Source organism: Gavia stellata, chromosome 1 (assembly GCF_030936135.1).
Source record: "Gavia stellata isolate bGavSte3 chromosome 1, bGavSte3.hap2, whole genome shotgun sequence".
In the NCBI taxonomy this organism is placed as follows: Eukaryota; Metazoa; Chordata; class Aves; order Gaviiformes; family Gaviidae; genus Gavia; species Gavia stellata.
The window spans coordinates 103930366-103948941 of record NC_082594.1 but is presented as its reverse complement, the minus strand read 5'-3'; the positions used below and the strand labels follow the sequence as shown (position 1 = coordinate 103948941).

At 39.7% G+C, this 18576-nt stretch overlaps 1 protein-coding gene across 2 annotated transcripts in view; it reads left to right on the top strand.

Moving 5' to 3' along the window:
- The window catches only part of BACH1 (BTB domain and CNC homolog 1), a 32272-nt gene extending 14063 nt beyond the window's left edge, over window positions 1-18209 (top strand). For both annotated transcript variants that reach the window (XM_059821783.1, XM_059821791.1), the window contains exons 4-6: window positions 5867-7258; window positions 8974-9180; window positions 14668-18209. In XM_059821783.1, coding sequence (XP_059677766.1) covers window positions 5867-7258; window positions 8974-9180; window positions 14668-15129 — 2061 coding nt within the window. In that variant the 3' untranslated portion in view covers window positions 15130-18209. The remainder of the gene's footprint in view (window positions 1-5866; window positions 7259-8973; window positions 9181-14667) is intronic.
- Window positions 18210-18576: the final 367 nt, after the last annotated feature.

Sequence of the window (18576 nt, the reverse complement as noted above, 5' to 3'; positions counted from 1 at the left end):
TGATTGTGCCCAATGGTAGCAGTAATCTGAAGCGTTGGTTGTTAAATAGTCAATGGCTTTCTAGGTGGTAGTTCATGGTAGTCGGCTATGGGGGTGGGAAATAATATGCAAATTGTTGGCAACTCAACTAGCATCATTAAAGTTGGAGGAAAGGTGTGCATCAATGAATATTTATAGTGACGTTGGAGATTACATTATAGACTTGTTCATGTACAAGACTGAGTTGAGTGTTAACGCAGAGATGATGTATTCAGAAACCCTGTACCTCAGTAAAGTAGTTACCTCGCTGGCTTTGTAACATACTGGGATAAGCACAAGGATTCTCTGTTACCAGAATCTTTCTGATTTTTACAGAAAACTGAAAGGCATTTAAAGAGCTTCAGTGGTCTTCTGTTACCAGAATCTTTCTGATTTTTACAGAAAACTGAAAGGCATTTAAAGAGCTTCAGTGGTCTTTGCTATTTCCGGTTGATGAATGAATTTGTTACAAAATTACATTACAGCATAATACTACTATGTCACTTTTACTCAACCTTCTTACTGTGTTTGTGTGTTAATTTCTTCTTATACTTTGTTTCCTAGCAGTTTACTATGTTGATAGCCTGAACGTGTCTCAGATTAAAAGTAATGACGGGAGCTGATGTGGATGGGAAGTAGGATGCTGGGGGACACAAATCCATGATTTGGAGTAAAAGAGGGAAATAAGTGGCATCTAAAACTTCTGATGTTGAAGAGAGAGTTTTGCTTTGGGATGGTGGAAAAAATAGGATATTGGAAGAATAAGAAACATATATCAAAGTTGGAGAGGGGGAAAAATAGCCTCTGGTGCAAAGCAACAGTGTTCCAGTGAACCCATGAAATAAACCTGAGTTAGAAGGGACCAGACTTTGTAAAGAAAATGGAGGAACATAATAATCCCTGACATTTGCTATAATGTGGACTTAAGAGGACTCTTAATGTAATTTAGTATTAGTATTTAGTTAGTAGAGCTCATTAAGAGAGCTTTAAACTAGATTTGAAGGGGGACAGGGAGGTAACTGGGCTTGCTAGGAAGGTGCCTGGCTGTAGTAGCTCAGCACTTGTGGGGCAGCGTGCTAGTATTTTTGAGAATCAGAAGGCCTACCATCCCTCAAGGGCGAAAATTACACACACAACTCCTTCCCTGAAATGCTTATACACCAATGCATGCAGCATGAGGAATAAACAGGAAGAATTAGATATCTGTGTGCGGTTGCAGGGCCATGACCTCATTGCAGTTACTGAGACATGTTGGGATAGCTCACATGACTAGAACACTGTCATGGATGGCTATGTTCTTTTTAGGAAAGATAGGCCCGCAAGGCGAGGTGGTGGAGTTGCTCTTCATCCGCCTCCAGGGAGAGCTCGATACATTCCAGTTGCTCTCTCACATAAAGAGCAAGTTGAGAGCTTGTGGGTAAGGGTTAAGGGGCAGGCTAATATGAGAGACACTGTTATGGGTGTTTATTACAGGCCACCTGATCAGGATGGGGAAGCTGATGAGGCCTTCTGCAGACAGCTGAGAGTCACCTCACAATCACAGGCCTTGGTTCTCATGGGGGACTTCAGTCACCCTGATATCTGCTGGGAAGGCTACACAGCCAGGCATGGACAGTCCAGGAGGTTCCTCCAGTGTATTGATGATAACTTTTTGAGTCAGGTGGTGGAGGAGCCAACAAGGAGAGGTGTACTACTGGACCTAGTATTGACAAACAAAGAGGGACTGGTGGAGGACGTTAAGGTTGGGGGCAGCCTTGGCTATAGCGACTGTGAGAAGATGGAGTTTAGCATCATGTGCAGTATGCACAAAACAACAAGTAGGATTGCAGCCTTGCACTTCAGGAGGGCTAACGTTAATCTCCTCAAGGAACTGCTTGGAGAAATCCCATGGGTTAGGGCTCTAGAGGGTAGAGGGGCTCAAGAGAGCTGGGTGATACTCAAGTCCCACTTCCTCCAAGCTCAGGATCGGTGCATCCCTAAGAGCAAGAAATCAGGCAAGGGAAGCAGGAGACCTGCGTGGTTGAGCAAGGAGCTTCTGAAAAAGCTCAAGTGGAAGAAGGAAGTTTACAGTACGTGGAAGCAGGGACTGACCACTTGGGAAGATTATAAGAATGCTGTCAGTGTATAAGCAGGGATGAAACGAGGAAAGCCAAGGCCTCCTTAGAATTAAACCTGGCAAGGGATGTCAGGGTCAACAGGAAGGGTTTCTTCAAGTACATCAGAGGCAAAAGGAAAACTAGAGAAAATGTGGGCTCGCTGTTGAATGAGACAGGTGCCATGGTGACAGATGATGCGGAAAAGATGGAGTTACAGAATGCCTTCTTTGCTTCAGTCTTTACTGCTCCAGCCAGTCCTCAAGAGTCCCAGACTTCAGAGGTTACAGAGAAAGTCTGGAGGAAGGAAGACTTTCCGTTGGTTGAGGAGGATGAAGATAGAGACCAGTTAAGTAAACTGGACATTCACAAGTCCATGGGTCCTGATGGGATGCACCTGCGAGTGCTGAAGGAGCTGGCAGAAGTCATTGCTGGGCCACTCCATCATCTTTGAAAGGTCCTGGAGAACAGGCAAGGTGCCTGAGGGCTGGTGGAAAGCCAATGTGACTCCAGTCTTCAAAAAGGGCAAGAAGAAAGACCCAGGAAACTACAGGCCAGTCAGCCTTACCTCCATCCCTGGAAAGATTCTGGGTGTCATCTCAAAGCATCTGGAGGAAAAGGTTATCAGAAGTAGTCAACATGGTTTCACCAAGGGGAAGTCATGTCTGACCAATCTGATAGCCTTCTATGATGGCATGACTGGATGGATAGATGAGGGGAGGGCAATAGATGTGGTCTACCTTGACTTCAGCAAGGCTTTCGACACCGTCTCCCACATCTTCATAGGCAAGCTTAGGAAGTGTGGGTTAGAAGAATGGACAGTGGGGTGGATTAAAAACTGGCTGATAGATAGAGCTCAGAGGGTTGTGATGAGTGGCACAGAGTCTAGCTGGAGGTCTGTAACCAGTAGTGTTCCCCAGGGGTCAGTACTGGGTCCAGTCCTGTTCAATATATTCATCAATGACCTGGATGAAGGGATAGAGTGTGCCCTCAGCAAGTTTGCTGATGACACAAAACTGGGAGGAGTGGCGGACACACTGGAAGGCTGCGCTGCCATTCAGCATGACCTGGACAGGCTGGAGAGTTGGGCAGAGAGGAACCTTATGAAATTCAACAAAGGCAAAGGTAGGGTACTCCCCCTGGGGAGAAGTAACCCCATGCATCAGTACAGGTTGGGGGCTGACCTGCTGGAGAGCAGCTCTGTGGAAAGGGACCTGGGAGTCCTGGTGGACAACAGGATGACCGTGAGCCAGCAATGTGCCCTTGTGGCCAAGAAGGCCAATGGCATCCTGGGGTGTATGAAGACTACTGGCTAGCAGGTGGAGGGAGGTTATCCTCCCCCTCTACTCTGCCCTGGTGAGGCTGCATTTGGAGTACTGTGTCCAGTTCTGGGCTCCCCGGTTCAAGAAGCACAGGGAACTGCTGGAGAGGGTACTGCAAAGGGCTACAGAGATGATTAGGGGACTGGAACATCTTTCTTATGAGGAAAGGCTGAGGGACTTGGGTCTCTTTAGTCTGGAGGAGAGAAGACTGAGGGGGGGATCTTATCAATGCTTATAAATGCTTAAGGGGTGGGGGCCAGGAGGATGGGGCCAGTCTTTTTTCAGTGGTGCCCAGTGATGGGACGAGAGGTAACGGGCACAAAGTTGGTCATAGGAAGTTCCATCTGAACATGGGGAGGAACTTCTTTACTTTGAGGGTGGTAGAGCCCTGGAACAAGCCGCCCAGAGAGGTTGTGGAGTGTCCTTCTCTGGAGATATTCAAAACTGGCCTAGATGCATTCCTGTGCAATGTGCTCTAGGTGAACCTGCTCTGGCAGGGAGGGTTGGACTAGATGGTCTCCAGAGGTCCCTTCCAACCCCTATCATTCTGTGTGTGTGTGATTCTGTGATGTAAGAACTGAATCTGCTGAAGCAACAAGCAAAAATACTAACAGTGAATCTCATCTTTTAATCATTTGATCTGATCACTTACTTGGTAAGTATGTAAAAGCATTTTAAGACTCAGCAACTTGAGTGTCTCTTCTGGGAACTGCTAAGTATTTTTAAATTATTCAGTTTATGAAGCTGTGTATTTAAGAGAGAAGCAAACACTGATCATGTGGTTTGACGTGATTTTTTTTTTGACCTTTTTAATCATCCAAAGTGTTTGAAGTTTAAAATGAAGGACACCAGTCCACAATCTGAGATACCAAAATGTTTTTGCGATTAAAGTACTTCATATATATTATACTGTAAAGACTAACTATTGACATCTTGGTGTAGGTTCTGTGGTGTTTTTCTACCAATGTTTTTACTCTGAGTTAGACTTTCAGCCCAAATACAAATTAAATAAATGGCTACTGCTAAGAGTTGCTTTTCTAGGTCAGTCAGACTAAGCGTCTTTCTAACATTCTATCTTGTCTGAGGACAGCCAACTAGAAATGTGTAAGAGAAAGTGAAAGGAGTACAGAGTGGTTTTTTCCTCTCCCGATCCTTCCAGTTTTTAGAAGTGTTTCTACCCTATACAGAAAGAATGTACAGAGTTGAAGTACCATTGTATTTCTTTTGTTCAGTTTCATGTATGAATGTCACTTGTTTGTAAACCCACTTTAAAGATTTATTGACTATACTAAGTTTGAAGACTTCTTGCCAGCTTATGGATAAACTGTCTGTTACACTCCCCTTCCCACATAAAGGATGAATTAATGTGATGGTGTAATCAGTAGTCTTCTCTCCAGAGCATATTTCAAATGCTATTTTAAGAATTCTTTAGATAAGTCATAAGAGTTTACAGACAGTTTTGCTGAACAGTCTTGGTGCAGATCTCTTCAACTTCCTTTCATGTGTTGTTTGTGTTCTTTAAAAAAAACACCAGACAATGACTAAAAAACAAACAAAACAAACCTTCAACTGATGCCTAAATTAAATTGCATGTATAGTTAATTATCTTGCTGACAGAAGAATTCGGTATAGTTAATGCATTAATACAGCATTTTATTCAGCATGAAGCTGAATATTGCAGCTTTCTGCCTGATTCCTTACTAATTTTTTCACACGTAGAAGATGATCTTGTTCAGTTCATAACTGAACAAGTTTTTGTTTGTCTCTGGACTCCCTGTTAGGTAACTGTTTCGCGATAAAAGCTGAGACGATAATGATGGAAATGTTCAGTTAAAACTACCTATTCCAAAGAGGCTTTAAACTGAAAATAATTCTTTTGTGTACATTTTTTGGGTACAATTCTTTTCATCTGTGGTACGAAGAAAGGAGTAGGTTGCTATAGTAATAAATAATCATGTATGGTCAGATTCCCTTTTTTCAAACTTCTTTATATCAATGATGCATAAGACTGAGCAAATAACAGTAATAGCTCTTTAAAGGATCAATTAAATACCAGCAGCATTTTGATCTTTTTCTAGAGTAATTCATGTACAACTTGGGTTTGAAAGATACCTTTGTAAAGTTGGAATCATGTTACTGGTTTTCAGTGAACAGCAATATTTTTTCACTTGTTAGTACTGTATTGTCAGAACATTTTTATAAAGAGATTGACCACAGTGAAGAAGATAATGGCCACAAAATGTACAGGATAAAATTGTACCAGAAAATTTGTTTCAGGATGAGTGTGGCCAGGTTTTCTCTGTGGAACAAATCTGCTGCTTTTGTCTTGTACTCTGTCCTGCTGACACGGTTTGCTCACAGGTAAATTTGGGTTCCATGTGTTTCTCTATTTAAACCCATACTGGCCATACTAATACTTTTTTTTTTTAATAGGTAACACTTAAAGGATTTAGTCCTCTGCTTCAGTTTGCATACACAGCTAAACTTATTTTAAATAAAGACAATGTGTCTGAAGTTTGCAAATGTGCTCAATTTTTGGGTGTACACAACATTGAAGAGTCTTGCTTTCAGTTTCTCAAATTCAAATTTTTGGACTTTAAATCGGATCAGCAGGAGTGTCCTAGGAAGAAGTGTTGTACACAGCGTTGTCGGAAAACAAACCCTAAAATTGGCAATGTGGATGATGGAGACCTAGAAATAGATGATGAAGCAGAAGAACTTTTAGAAAAGGAATATATTCAAACTCCTGACACAAAGCTCTGTAAAGATGAAGAAAATGCTAAATCATCGCCTGCTCTCCAAGATAATGCCAATCAAACATGTGATCCTGTACATTTAGAAAGGGGTATTTTTTCCAGCTTATCTTCCCAGTGCCCAAAGTATAGGAAATTCCAGAAAGCTTTTGGAAATGACAAAGTTCATACTTCAGAGTCCCATTCCAGTATTAAAGACATTCAGGTGCCACCAATTGCAACTTTTCTTGAGAAGGAAATATCTGATACTGATGGCATACAAAAAGCTCAGGAGTGTGTACCTATGCAGCTGGTCTCAAAATGCGAAGAGGCTCAGGTAAAAATGGAAGAAGGGGAGGAAGGCATTGAGAAAAAGGAAGAGTCAAAGAGAGATTCCGTGACTCAGAATGTGTCGTGTCCTGTGGAGAAAATGGATCTTGCTGCTTTCCCCCAAAACTCTGCTGCACCTCATGGACTCAATTCTGTGTCTTTTTTACATACTTGTGAGCAATATGGTAACTTGAATTTCAGTAGTATGCAAAACAATACAGTCTTAGCTGAAACAACTGTATCAGGTACTGGAGTTGGGAATGACAAAATTCAAAGTCAAGATGACGCACCTTCAAAGGTTGATTTGTGCACCAAGGAAGCCACTAACATTACATCAGCTGGTGATCGAAGCAGTGTGGAGAGAGAGGTAGCAGAACATCTAGCAAAAGGGTTCTGGAGTGATATTTACAGTACAGAAGCCTGTCAAATACATTTACCATCTGCAGTTCCAAAAGAGTGCTTGGAGCCAGTATATTCAGGGAAAAAATCAGAGTGTCCGTGGCTGGGTATCAGGATCAGTGAAAGCCCTGAACCTTGCTCTCAGCGAACTTTCACAACATTGAATTCTGTCAACTGCCCCTTTATAAGCAACCTTAGTACTGAGGGATGCTCCAACAGCTCTGAAATAAGTAGTGGAGATTATGTTCAGGGACAGCAACAAGAACAGTGTCCCTATAATTATGTGATAAGTTTGGGAGAGGACTCGGAAACTGACACTGAGGGAGACAGTGAATCCTGCTCAGCAAGAGAACAAGAATGTGAGGTAAGAATATCCTGGTGTATTCTTTGCTTCCCTGTCTCTTAAGGCCCTATTCAAAAGCCTAATTCTGAGTCTCTTTGGGTTTGTTTTTTTTTTTTGTGGTTGCTGTTTTAAAAATCTGGGAAATGAAACTTTAAATAAGCATTCAAAGGTTTATATGGAAGATCAGTGTTAATTCAGGGAGACTTAAAGTATTTTTTAGTAGGATATTGAAGTGGTAGGTGCTTAGGTATCAGATCTCTTCAGATCTTTTTCTGGAACAACTTTATCAGAAAAGGTTGTGAGTCTTAAACCAAGGCATGGGGGTTCTTTTTTAGAGTGTTTTTTTTGTCTACTTCAGTTAAACTTAAGAAAACTCTAAACTTCTTGCAACCTTTGTTTTATAGAAACTTAACAGTTTTCTTGGTTTTATTCTGAGTTGTGGGGAGAGAAATGATACTTCAGATTTACCGTGAAATGAAAATTTAAGTATTCAAGCTGGCTTCAGTAGCTGTGTATTTAAGACTGCTTTAATAGGATTGCCTTCTCTAAAACTGAGGTGATATTGTATTCCTCCAACTGCAGAAATTATTTGGTATTTTCCTTTATGTCATTGCTTTGGTAGCGTTTTAGGCAGTTGCCATACATAAGTAGTCTAATCCCAAAAGATTTTACTATATATCTAGAATGATTTCTGTCACAGTTCTTAGAATTGTAGAATTGCAATGTGACTCTTGTTTATGAAGGATCATTTAATGTCATGAATATTCAGTTGTTTTTAAAGCACTAGGTTTTTTTATTTTCAAGATGGAGGGCCTTACTGAGACTTAAAATAAGTGGAAGCTACCATCAGTATAGAAAGTTGGCAGGCCAAACAAAAGGTCCGAATTGGCTAAATACATTCCTCATGTCTTACATGACAAAGAAGTAGATGGCATCATTGCTGAGGGCAATACTCTTGTCGGTTTTTTTGCCTGTTTGTCACTAGTGGTAGCTAGTAACCCACAGAAAGGGTTTCTCTGTTTGCTTTTTATACTAAATTCAGATCTTTGACCACAGCAAGGTAACATATTCTGCTTTAATAAAATGTGGCAATTATTTTATAAAGGTAAAGATGTTTTTCAGTATTAATCAGGTCTTCATGATCTATGTATGTTTCAGAAGTTCCTGCTTCTATAGCTCAGGTGTACAGACAGTAGCAAGAGCATGGTTGTTTCTCTTCTCCAGCATCAAGAATTACAAGACAAATATTGTAACTTCTATATTTTAAGTAAATGCCAGTTTCAGATGAACTTTTCCTGCAGAAAACTATAGGCATAAAAATCTATGCAGGGCACAGTCTTTAATAGTAGCTTAGGGGAAACTTTAGACTGTATTAGTGATTCTTGACGCCTGTTTTGTGCACCACCTAACCATAACTTGTTTTCCTAGAGTGTATAATCTAATTATTTGCTGCACACACAGATAGATTTCATCCTACTATAGATATGCTTTTGAGGATCTAGTGTGAATGTGTGAAGTACTCAGTTATTTTGCCCGTTCTTGAACTCATCTGGTTGAAACCCCTGGGTTTTATCCGCCTCATCTGATGGCTATGTTAGCTTGCTCTTGTCTCTGAGATTTAGGAAGAAAGATGGGTTATGTGGTAAAGAATGCTTAAAATAAAAACTTAAATTGGCCTCTTGGTGTTTGTGTATATCAGTTTCACCTTTGATTTACAACTGTATCTTACATTCTAGGTAAAGCTGCCATTTAATGCACAAAGGATTATCTCACTTTCCAGAAATGACTTCCAGTCGTTTCTGAAAATGCATAAATTAACTCCTGAACAATTGGACTGTATTCATGATATCCGAAGACGAAGTAAAAATAGAATTGCAGCACAGCGATGTCGTAAGAGAAAACTTGACTGCATACAAAATCTTGAGTCTGAAATTGAAAAACTGGTATGTATAAATATTCATTACTGTTCACTTGAGTCTTTCTCTAAACATTTTGACTGGACATCTGGTAGTAGTTTGCGAGTGAGGTGGCTTACTGCTTTTTCCACTAAAGCTTAGAAAACTTTGTCAGTCTTAGATGACTTCTTGATAGCAGTTCTAGATTTTCTGCGCTTTACTCTAAAGTACACACATTTTTCACAGAATCACTAAGGTTGGAAAAGACCTGTAAGATCATCAAGTCCAACCATCAACCCACACCACCATGCCCATTAAACCATGTCCCACAATGCCATGTCCACACATTCCTTCAATACCTCCGGTGAGGGTGACTCCACCGCTTCCCTGGGCAGCTTATTCCAGTGGTTCACCACTCTCTCAGTAAAGAAATTTTTCCTAATATCCAGTCTAAACCTCCCCTGGCGCAACTTGAGGCCATTTCCTCTTGTTCTGTCGCTAGTCACTTGGGAGAAGAGACCAACACCCACCTCTCTGCAACCCCCTTTCAGGTAATTGGAGAGAGCAATTCTGTGGACTTGTTTCCATTCAAGTAAAAGTGCATCACAGCATAATTCTTGGTGAATGGTGTTTCTGAAGCCCATCATCATTGAGCTTAATTGTACAGAATGAATCCCAAACCATCATTCCACTCTACTCTTTCTACCTCTTTCCCCTTTCTTGCTTTGTGCTTTTGTTTTTCAGCTCATGGTATTGCTCATGATCAAGTTTACAGTTACGCAATTGTTAGTTGTGTAAGCATTGTTCTTGTAACATATCAACATACGCTGGTGAGCTGTTTCCTGAGTCTTGAATCTTAAAAATGAGACTGTTGCAGAAAGGTGGAAGATATAGCAGAACTCAGGAAGCTGCTTGCCTCTTTAGCAGTTGTATCAAGATTGTAGCCGAGTGAGTAATGCATCCAGATTTCTCTGCAACCATCTGTTAATATAATTTCTCCTTCTTAAGAGGCAATAAAAAAATAAATATGTAATTTAAGAGAAATGTGGATAATCTGAAGTTCTTCTGGCAAGAAAATAATTGTGAATGGCTTTTTTCTGGTGTTTGTTTCTGACCCTCCCATCTCAGTTTCATAGTTGATTGTAATGTGTGCACTAAATAGTTCAGTTGTTTAGGGTTATTGTACTACTAATTCTTGTTTACGGAGCGTTTTAGACTTTGTGTTTATGTACATGAATTTGGTATCTGCCTTAGTGGGGAACATACACAGTCATGTTGCACCTTTCTCCTTATCACTTCAGAGTGAAAAGGAAAATAAAATCAGAGTAAAGTGCCATGGGCTAGAAACTTACTTTCCTGAAGTGGTCTGTCATCTTTCACTACATGCACTTCTACTTCTGCCACAAAGGAGATAGACTTTGAAGGAAGGCCTGCAGTGCCATACAGCCCTGTTGAGTTGACAGAGCAAGTCATTCAGTGTGCTGAATGAAGAAGATACTCTGGGAGGCAGGGAAATCAGGTGATCGTGTTAATAAGGGTTACATTATTCTGACTAAAGAGAGAAGTTGCATTTCTGACAGTTCAGAACTTTCTGCCTGATTTTGACATCATATTGTCATTTCTGTTTGCTATGTAACTTTGTCACTCTTGTGCAGCACTGGGGGGGGGTGGAATTGGAGATTCATCTGCAAGATTAGACCTGTAGTTGACTAAGTGACTGATAATCATAATATAATATCCTTTCTTCTGTGGACCTGTGCTAGAACAGACTGTAAGTCTGCTGTTTAACAGATGTCGCTGTGCAAGGTCTAGGCAATGAGTGTTGAGAATTGTGAGGTGAGGTCTGAGTTATGAATCATGCTCTAGGCACAAACATGTTCCAGTCGCTTATTTTTTCCAACTGTGCAGGTAAGTTTCTTCAGAACTTCCTGAAAAGACCTTGTGTGGAGCTGTTGAGCATGTCTGACAGCCACTGACGTTATGCACCATCAAACTTGTGTAAGTTGTGCACAAACACGGGAATTTTAAGATCTGTCTAGGCATAATTTCCAGGTGGGTGGAAGAAAAGAGACATCTGTGAAAGGTGTTACATGGTACATCCAGGTTGCTTCATGCATGATGACTCCTGCCTCATTCCTGCTTCTCTGGGTCAGTCATGTGTCTCAGACCTGTTAGTCTTTGATCTTCTCATGGTATCCTCTGTAATGTGGCGTTGTGAGAGGATAATGTGGTGTAGCTGTAGTTTGAAAACTCATGACAATAATACTCTCTTCTGTAGCCTGTTAGGAAATACTGGAAGCCAGGATGAGGAATTTAACGAAATAGTATGTGCAGCCTGTTGTCTTGTATTAATTTCTATTTGTTGTTGCTTATCAGGTTTTTGTTCTCTCAGATGAAAAGATAGTATTTGTGGTGTGTTTCTTGGGAAAGTCCTATACCCGAATCAGACTAACCCCTGCATGAGTAGAGGCTGGAGACCGACTGGCTGGGAAGTAGCTTTGCTGAAAAGGACCCTGGGGGTCTAGGCAGACAGCAAGCTGAGCATGGGTCAGCAGCATGTCCAGGCTGAAAAAAAGGCCATCAGTGTCCTGAGCTGTACTAACAGGAGCACAGCCAGTGGTTCGGGGCAGTGATTGTACTCCTCTACTTAGCACATATAAGACTGAATGTTTTGCCCAGTTTTGACCCCTCCCAGTGCCGGAAGTACGTTGACAAACTGGAGCAAGCTTAGGTGAAGGCCACCGGGATGGTCAGGCCTGGAGTACTTCTCCTATGGTGAGAGGCAGAGGAAACAGGGCTTCTGCTTGGAGGAGAGATGGCTGTAAGTAGACCTAATAGCCACGTGCCTGTATCTGTGGGGAAGTCCTCAAGATCATCATATAGCCATTGGGACTGGAAGATCTTCAGCTTCCCCAGCGGTAGTACTTCACAGCAGTAGAACAAGAGACATTGTCACAAATTAAAATGGGACATTTCAACTGCATATAAGGAAACACTTTTTTCCAATGGGGACAGGCAGGCAATGGAGCAGGCTACCCAGAGAGGTTGTGCATGCTCTGTCCTTGGAGGTTTTCATGATGTGCCTGAGAAGCCTGATCTTACCCAGAGCTGACTTTGTTTTGAGCAGGAGGTTGGACTACAGACCTCCTGAGGTACCTCCCCACCCAAGTGATTCTGTAAAATTGAAAGTCTTACATTAAGCTCTACTTATGTTGAAGAAAAATGCTGTTCGGTGCTGAATCTAACTGTTATCTGGGAGGATTGAGTTTGGTCATTTCTCTTGATCTTCTGTACTGATAATGTCATTTTTGACCCCCATATAGTCTTTGCTTATTGATCTTCCAGGTCAACCTATGTGTTCTTGTTGTTCACTAATGTTCCATATTTGAGAATACATGTGGGCTACTCAAGGAGATGTTGGCTTGCTAGAAACAGCTCTTTCAGAGCACCTGTGTATATTCACATTCCTTGTACTTTCTCACTTCAAAGCTTTAAAATGAGGGTACTTGAGGGGGACCAGAGTAAAGGACTACTGGCCTCAAAAAGCACTATTTCCCTGAAGATTCTGTAGCTCAGGAGGAGGATGTGTCAGTGAGTGACATACTATAAGCTGTGATCCAAGAACTGTAATTGAGATCTTGTTATATATGCTATAGCAGGCAGAGGAAGTGTGTGAACTAAATAGATTCTTCACCAGAAGAATTTTTTAAAAGAGCTCTGTTTGGTTATTACGACCTCAAAACTAGCTGGCATTACTTTGCAGTATTAGTGTAATGCTGCTGAAGTAAAACAATAATATTTAAATATATTAATCTGTCAACAGCTTCAGATGGGGGCAGGGAGCTTACACTGGAATAGCTATTTCTGAATGTTGAAGTTTATGTTAAACAGCAGTCCAGATAATTTCATCAGTCCATAATACACAGCTGAGTACCTCTACATACCCAAAATGTACATAAAGTGATTTCAGATTAGGAGATCTGGCAATAGCTGCTCACAGTGTGCTGACAAGTAGAAGTTTATTAGCAAAGTACTCTTTCTAATAATTTTAGGCAAAAAGGACTGGCAACAACTGCTTCTCTTGGAAAATGCCACTTAAAGTTAGTCACTTATTTCAAAAAGAAGTTGTAGATGTTGCAGTATGAGTTTCTTCTGCAACAGGGGGTGTGAGGAGGACTGAAAATAATTAAACTTTCTAAAAGTGAATTCACATAGCAATAGTGATAACACATAGTCCCTATGATTAAAATTTATTTCTTAAAAACTATTTAAAGCTTTGTATGTCTTCAAAACTCTGCCTCTTCTTTTAATTAATTATGGAACTCAAAATTTGTGGCGTGTTTGCTTTGGGGTTTTTTCTCCTTTTCTTTCAACTGCTTCATTATGGTCTTGCTTGTTTCCTGTCCTTCTTTGCCATTTTCTCATTTTTCTTTATTCCGGGTGTTGGTTGTTTCCATCATTAGACCACTCTCTTAATCAATGTCTTTCATCTTCAGCCAGTTGTATCAGAAGTCTCAGAAAAATTCATGACATTCAAGTTAAAGGCAAAAAACCCCCCTAATTCTTAATGAATGGTACTTTTTTCTACTTGATATTCATTAATGAATTGCCATCCCTTTTGCTGCCCTGTGTTTGGTTAATCCTTTTGCATTATGTAGCTAGATCGTAAGCTCTTCAGAGTAAGGACAGTCTTATTTCATGTCTGAGAGGTGTCTGCCACTCTTAGCATGTTAGCTGTGTAAATAAAACGCAAGCGTTCAGCTGGTATTCTCCTGTTCCAATAGTAGGTTACGTACCTAGTGGCACCTCTGTTATTGTCTGTTCAATTCACTAATCTGTCACTCCTCTGTCACTCTACTTTAAATTCTTTAACTCCCAGTGTTCTAGTTGGTGCATTGAAACAAACCAGATTGCTGCATTTCCACAGAAAATACTTTGTTTACAATGTTAGCATGTTTGATGTCTTTCTTTCCTATATTTTCTATTTACTTTAGAAACTCTTCTTAATGCCATTGTTTGTTCTACAGTGGACTTGGCACTTCTTGAGAATTGAATTTATTTTCACACTAGCAGAGTAGTATCAATAGTGAAAATGTGATGTCTGGTTTTCAACATTTAACTTTTAAAATATAAATCTCTATGAAGACTGCTCTACTTAATGTTTTGTTGACCCAGTGATAATGGTTTAAATGTGTTACCCTGTAGAATTAGTGTTTCAGGAATATTTATAGTAAGCGAAGCTAGGTTTCATTTATTTAATAACTACAAATTACTCTTTTGGCTGCCAGCATGAGTTTTGAAAAAGTTGCATGTCTGAAAAATCACTTCAAATAGCTGAGTTGATGACACTTCAAGAGCGGTTAGGATTGTCCTTTTGATAGGCATTTGATTGTGTTGCTCTTTACCTTTTTATTGCCAAATTACTTCTGTTTCAGCAGACCAGATTATTTACAGTCTTGTTTTAGCTTTGATAGGAACATAAACCATAGGTTTTGTGTTAAAATGTAGGCTAAAAGGCTATTTTTATTTTTGCAGCAAAATGAGAAGGAGAACTTGCTGAAGGAAAGAAACCACATCTTGTCAACTCTGGGTGAGACAAAGCAGAATCTGACTGGACTTTGCCAGCAGGTGTGTAAGGAAGCAGCCTTGAGTCACGAGCAAATACAAATACTTGCAAAATATTCTTCCTCAGATTGTCCACTTTCATTTTTATTCCCGGAGAGAGAACGAACAGCTCCATCTGATAGTGAGCTTGCGATACCAGCATGTGTAGAATTAGCAGATGGTCTTTCAGGTGTTACATCTACAAATGAGCAGAGTTCTTGTTACCAGTGTGTGAAAAGTGTGTGTGATGCAGCATACGATCAAGTACAAGAACTGCATCCAGTTTCTGTAAGAACATTGGAGAAAACTTCACTTCTGGAACAGTGTGGACAGAGCAGTGGTATCACAGACTTCTGTCAGCAAATGACTGACAAATGCACTACAGATGAGTGAATCTGTTCTCTTCCCGTTGCCAGCCTCTCAACATTGCAACTGAAAGTGAGATTGTGCGTTATTGTAAAGTAACTTACTAAGTGAAAGAAAAGATGAAACTTTATCTTCTGAAACTACATTGACAATTACATGGTCATATTGCTTGGCGAGCTTTGGGTTTGCTCTGTGTAGTTCTAGGGTGTAATTTGTATGTGTCAGCCTTGGAGCTTTTACTGTGTGGTAATGCCAAGGAGAGTTCAGGGAAGTTGTTGGAAAGTATAAACTCTGTGCACAGATGTTTATTTGTGAGGAAGCTTTAATTCAGGTATAGAGCAGCCTTCACTCTGATTTATGCCCCACTACCTAACACCACTCTGCATCTCAAGAAAAGCCTCCTAACAGTTGTTTATGCACAATGACTTCTATGCCTGGAATTCTCATCTCTTTAACATTTCTTTTTTCCTGGTAGACAAACCTTAAGAAGCATATATAGCTCTGTAAATGTTTATTTTGTAGATGGGTTAGGATAACATGACAGTATGAGGAGATCCTGGCAAGTGCGCTCTGGAACAGCTCACTGCTTCCTGCTGTTCCCATACCTGTACCAGAGCCAGCTTTTACTGAATATATGCCTTTGTCTTAGCTCTCCGGTACATAGTTGAGACAACTGGAACAGCGGAGGTGCTGCAGCATACTGCTCTCTTCTCCAAATTTTGTAGGAGGAATAACAACATACTGGGAAAGGCAGAAGTGTGAAACTGCTGCAATTCTTTGATTAGTGTGCGTTGGATCCTCTCGCATCTGAATCCCATATGCTTGTTAAAATTAATTGCTGTATTGTGACTTACTGTCCTAGCACCTTCAAGCTCGCTGCTGTTTGTGGTAAGTTGGAATCAAAGTATTGTGAAAGTTTAAGGACAGATTTTTTTTTTTTAAGGTATTCAGGCACCAAATTCTTCGACTTCAATGCCTAATTACCTAAAGTAATCTCCAAATGTATTTGTTCTCTGATCACTGGGACCATGTATTTGTTCTCTGATCACTGGGACCAGTAAAGATCTATTTCAGAATTTTAGTCTTCAGGATACTTTTATGCTAAACCTGTAGTACATTTTCAATGGCTTGTGCTAGAAGTATAAACATACAGAAAGTGTAATAAGGAAATGAGCTGGAGGGATTTCCTTTATTTACTTTGCGAAGGAGAAATTCAGCTACTAAAAGTAATCCCCATTTTTTTAGATTTTTACATGGCAGTAGATGCATATTGTATACCAATGATGCTTTGTTTATTTAGATGTTATTCTCACACCAGAACTAAGTATTGAACCTCACCACAGAAAACTTTGGTTTTGCTGGTTTACAAAATATGAAGAATCTTGTACAAGCCAGTGGAATTCTTCATTTCCTACCTCAGAATGTATATTAGCTTTTTGTGTCTTTGTGTGCATGTACAGTAGGTAGCAACTAAGCAAAGGACTATTGTAAATACTGCTTTGCAGTTTTACCTTGCAGTGAGACAAACCTTGTTCTTGGCAAGGCTCCTTCCCCCCATGCCCTTATAGGTAACATAGCATTAATAAATACATTAAGACTATTAAGCCACTTATTTAAAAAAAAAAATTAAAAATTTGACAGATTTCAACAGTACTTCTCATAACCAGCATGTAATACAAGTGACTACACTACCTCACCTATGGGATTGAAAGTTGATTCAAATCTCTAGTGATATCCTTGGATTTTCATCATATATCATTACTTTTTTAGGAGTAAGATTTATGTTAATGGAGCATAGCTTGTATAAATCACAGTGCTTGCAGTAATTGACATTCAGAAATAAATACTATATGGCAGACATGAGCGTTCTAATGCTTTGGATATATTTTCAGATAATTGAATTGAAATTCTTTTAAATTACTATCATCTATATATGTTGATCCTGTATATGTATTACTCACAAAGCTCTCTGGGTTTTTTCTCCAGCATCTGTATATGCCTGGTTAATTTAATCCTGCCTCCGTCCTGTGCTGCCACCCTGGGCAGTGTTTTGCTCCTAAGTCTCCATTTTATTTAAAAAGCAAACCAATAAGAAACAGTAAAAAACAAAACAAAGTCCCAAACCTCTCTACTGTCCCTACATAACATCACTTTTAAAGCTGGTGATATTCTGAAATGACGTGGATAATGGCATTAAAGCATTGTCCTAATAGTACACATACTCTGAAATGCAATTCCTTGTGTTAAATGTTTGTTATAAAGGGGTGGAGCATATTTGTAGAGAATGACTGTCTGGGAACTTAAACATATCCAGTGGCCCAAACCCCCAACACACTTGGCTATGGATGTTGGAAAACAAGGTCAGTGATTACCAAGTTCAGAGGCCGGAATATCCACCAAAGACTTGTGCTCCACTGCTGCAGTCTGGTGATCAGCCAGGGTCTGAATTCCACCCAGGAAACAGTGCAGGGCTTCCAGTGCAAAAATCATGGCTGTCATTGACATATGATAAAATATGTGTCATGTTTTTAAACCTGTGATGAACTTGATGAAGTTTGAGGGTAGGTTTTTGCCTAACCAGCTGCATCTAAATAATTTTTAAAAATATTTATTTAATACAGTAGACCTACAAGTTGCATGTTGACTTCTATAGCCTATGTCATCAACTTGCAAAAGTTAAGAATGAATGACAATTTTATGATACAGAATTCTCAGGTAAATGTTTTGGAGTTTGGTTGTTTTTTTTTTTTTCCAGTAAAGAAATACTCGAAATTGTAAAATACTTTGTTAAAGCATGTTTTAAAATACTTTGGACAGACTATCTTAAAGCCATAAGAGTATGATGGCATACAGATTGTAAAATAAACAGATAATTACAACAGCTGATTTTGTATCTTTCATAATTCAATATTTTCTAAGACTACAATAAAAACCACTATCCTTTCTACAAAGGCTTTTCTTTTTTGTACAAAACTTTTGCAGTGAAAGTCTTTACGGGTGCATTACTCACTTACGTAGTACTACTAAAACATTTCTGAAAACAGTAGCAAAGTAGTCTATAGAGTTTATAAGTTACTGAATAATACACACAGTAGCAAATATTATTGAGTTGGAATAAACTTCCTGTAAGTTTATTTGACTTTTTTGTGTCCTGTTCTGTTTGAGTGGGTTTTCTTTTCTGGGGACCTTTGATATTTTTTTTTTTTTATTTTAAGAGAAGAGGTAGATGCCTGATTAATGGGATATTGTAGGTTTGTTGGGTCTAAAAAAAAACTTGGTGGTGATGATTACATGCATAGCTTATATCAGTGCCTGAGACTGAGGATTATCATGGGGGAAGTTGTAATTATATGTACGTTTATTAAGCTTCTCAAGAAGTATCTTTAACTGTAGATCTGTTAGGTCCTGTTAAATAATCAGAAGGATTGCAGAAAAATTATCCTTTGAGAAACTGTGTTTATCCTTATCTCTCTC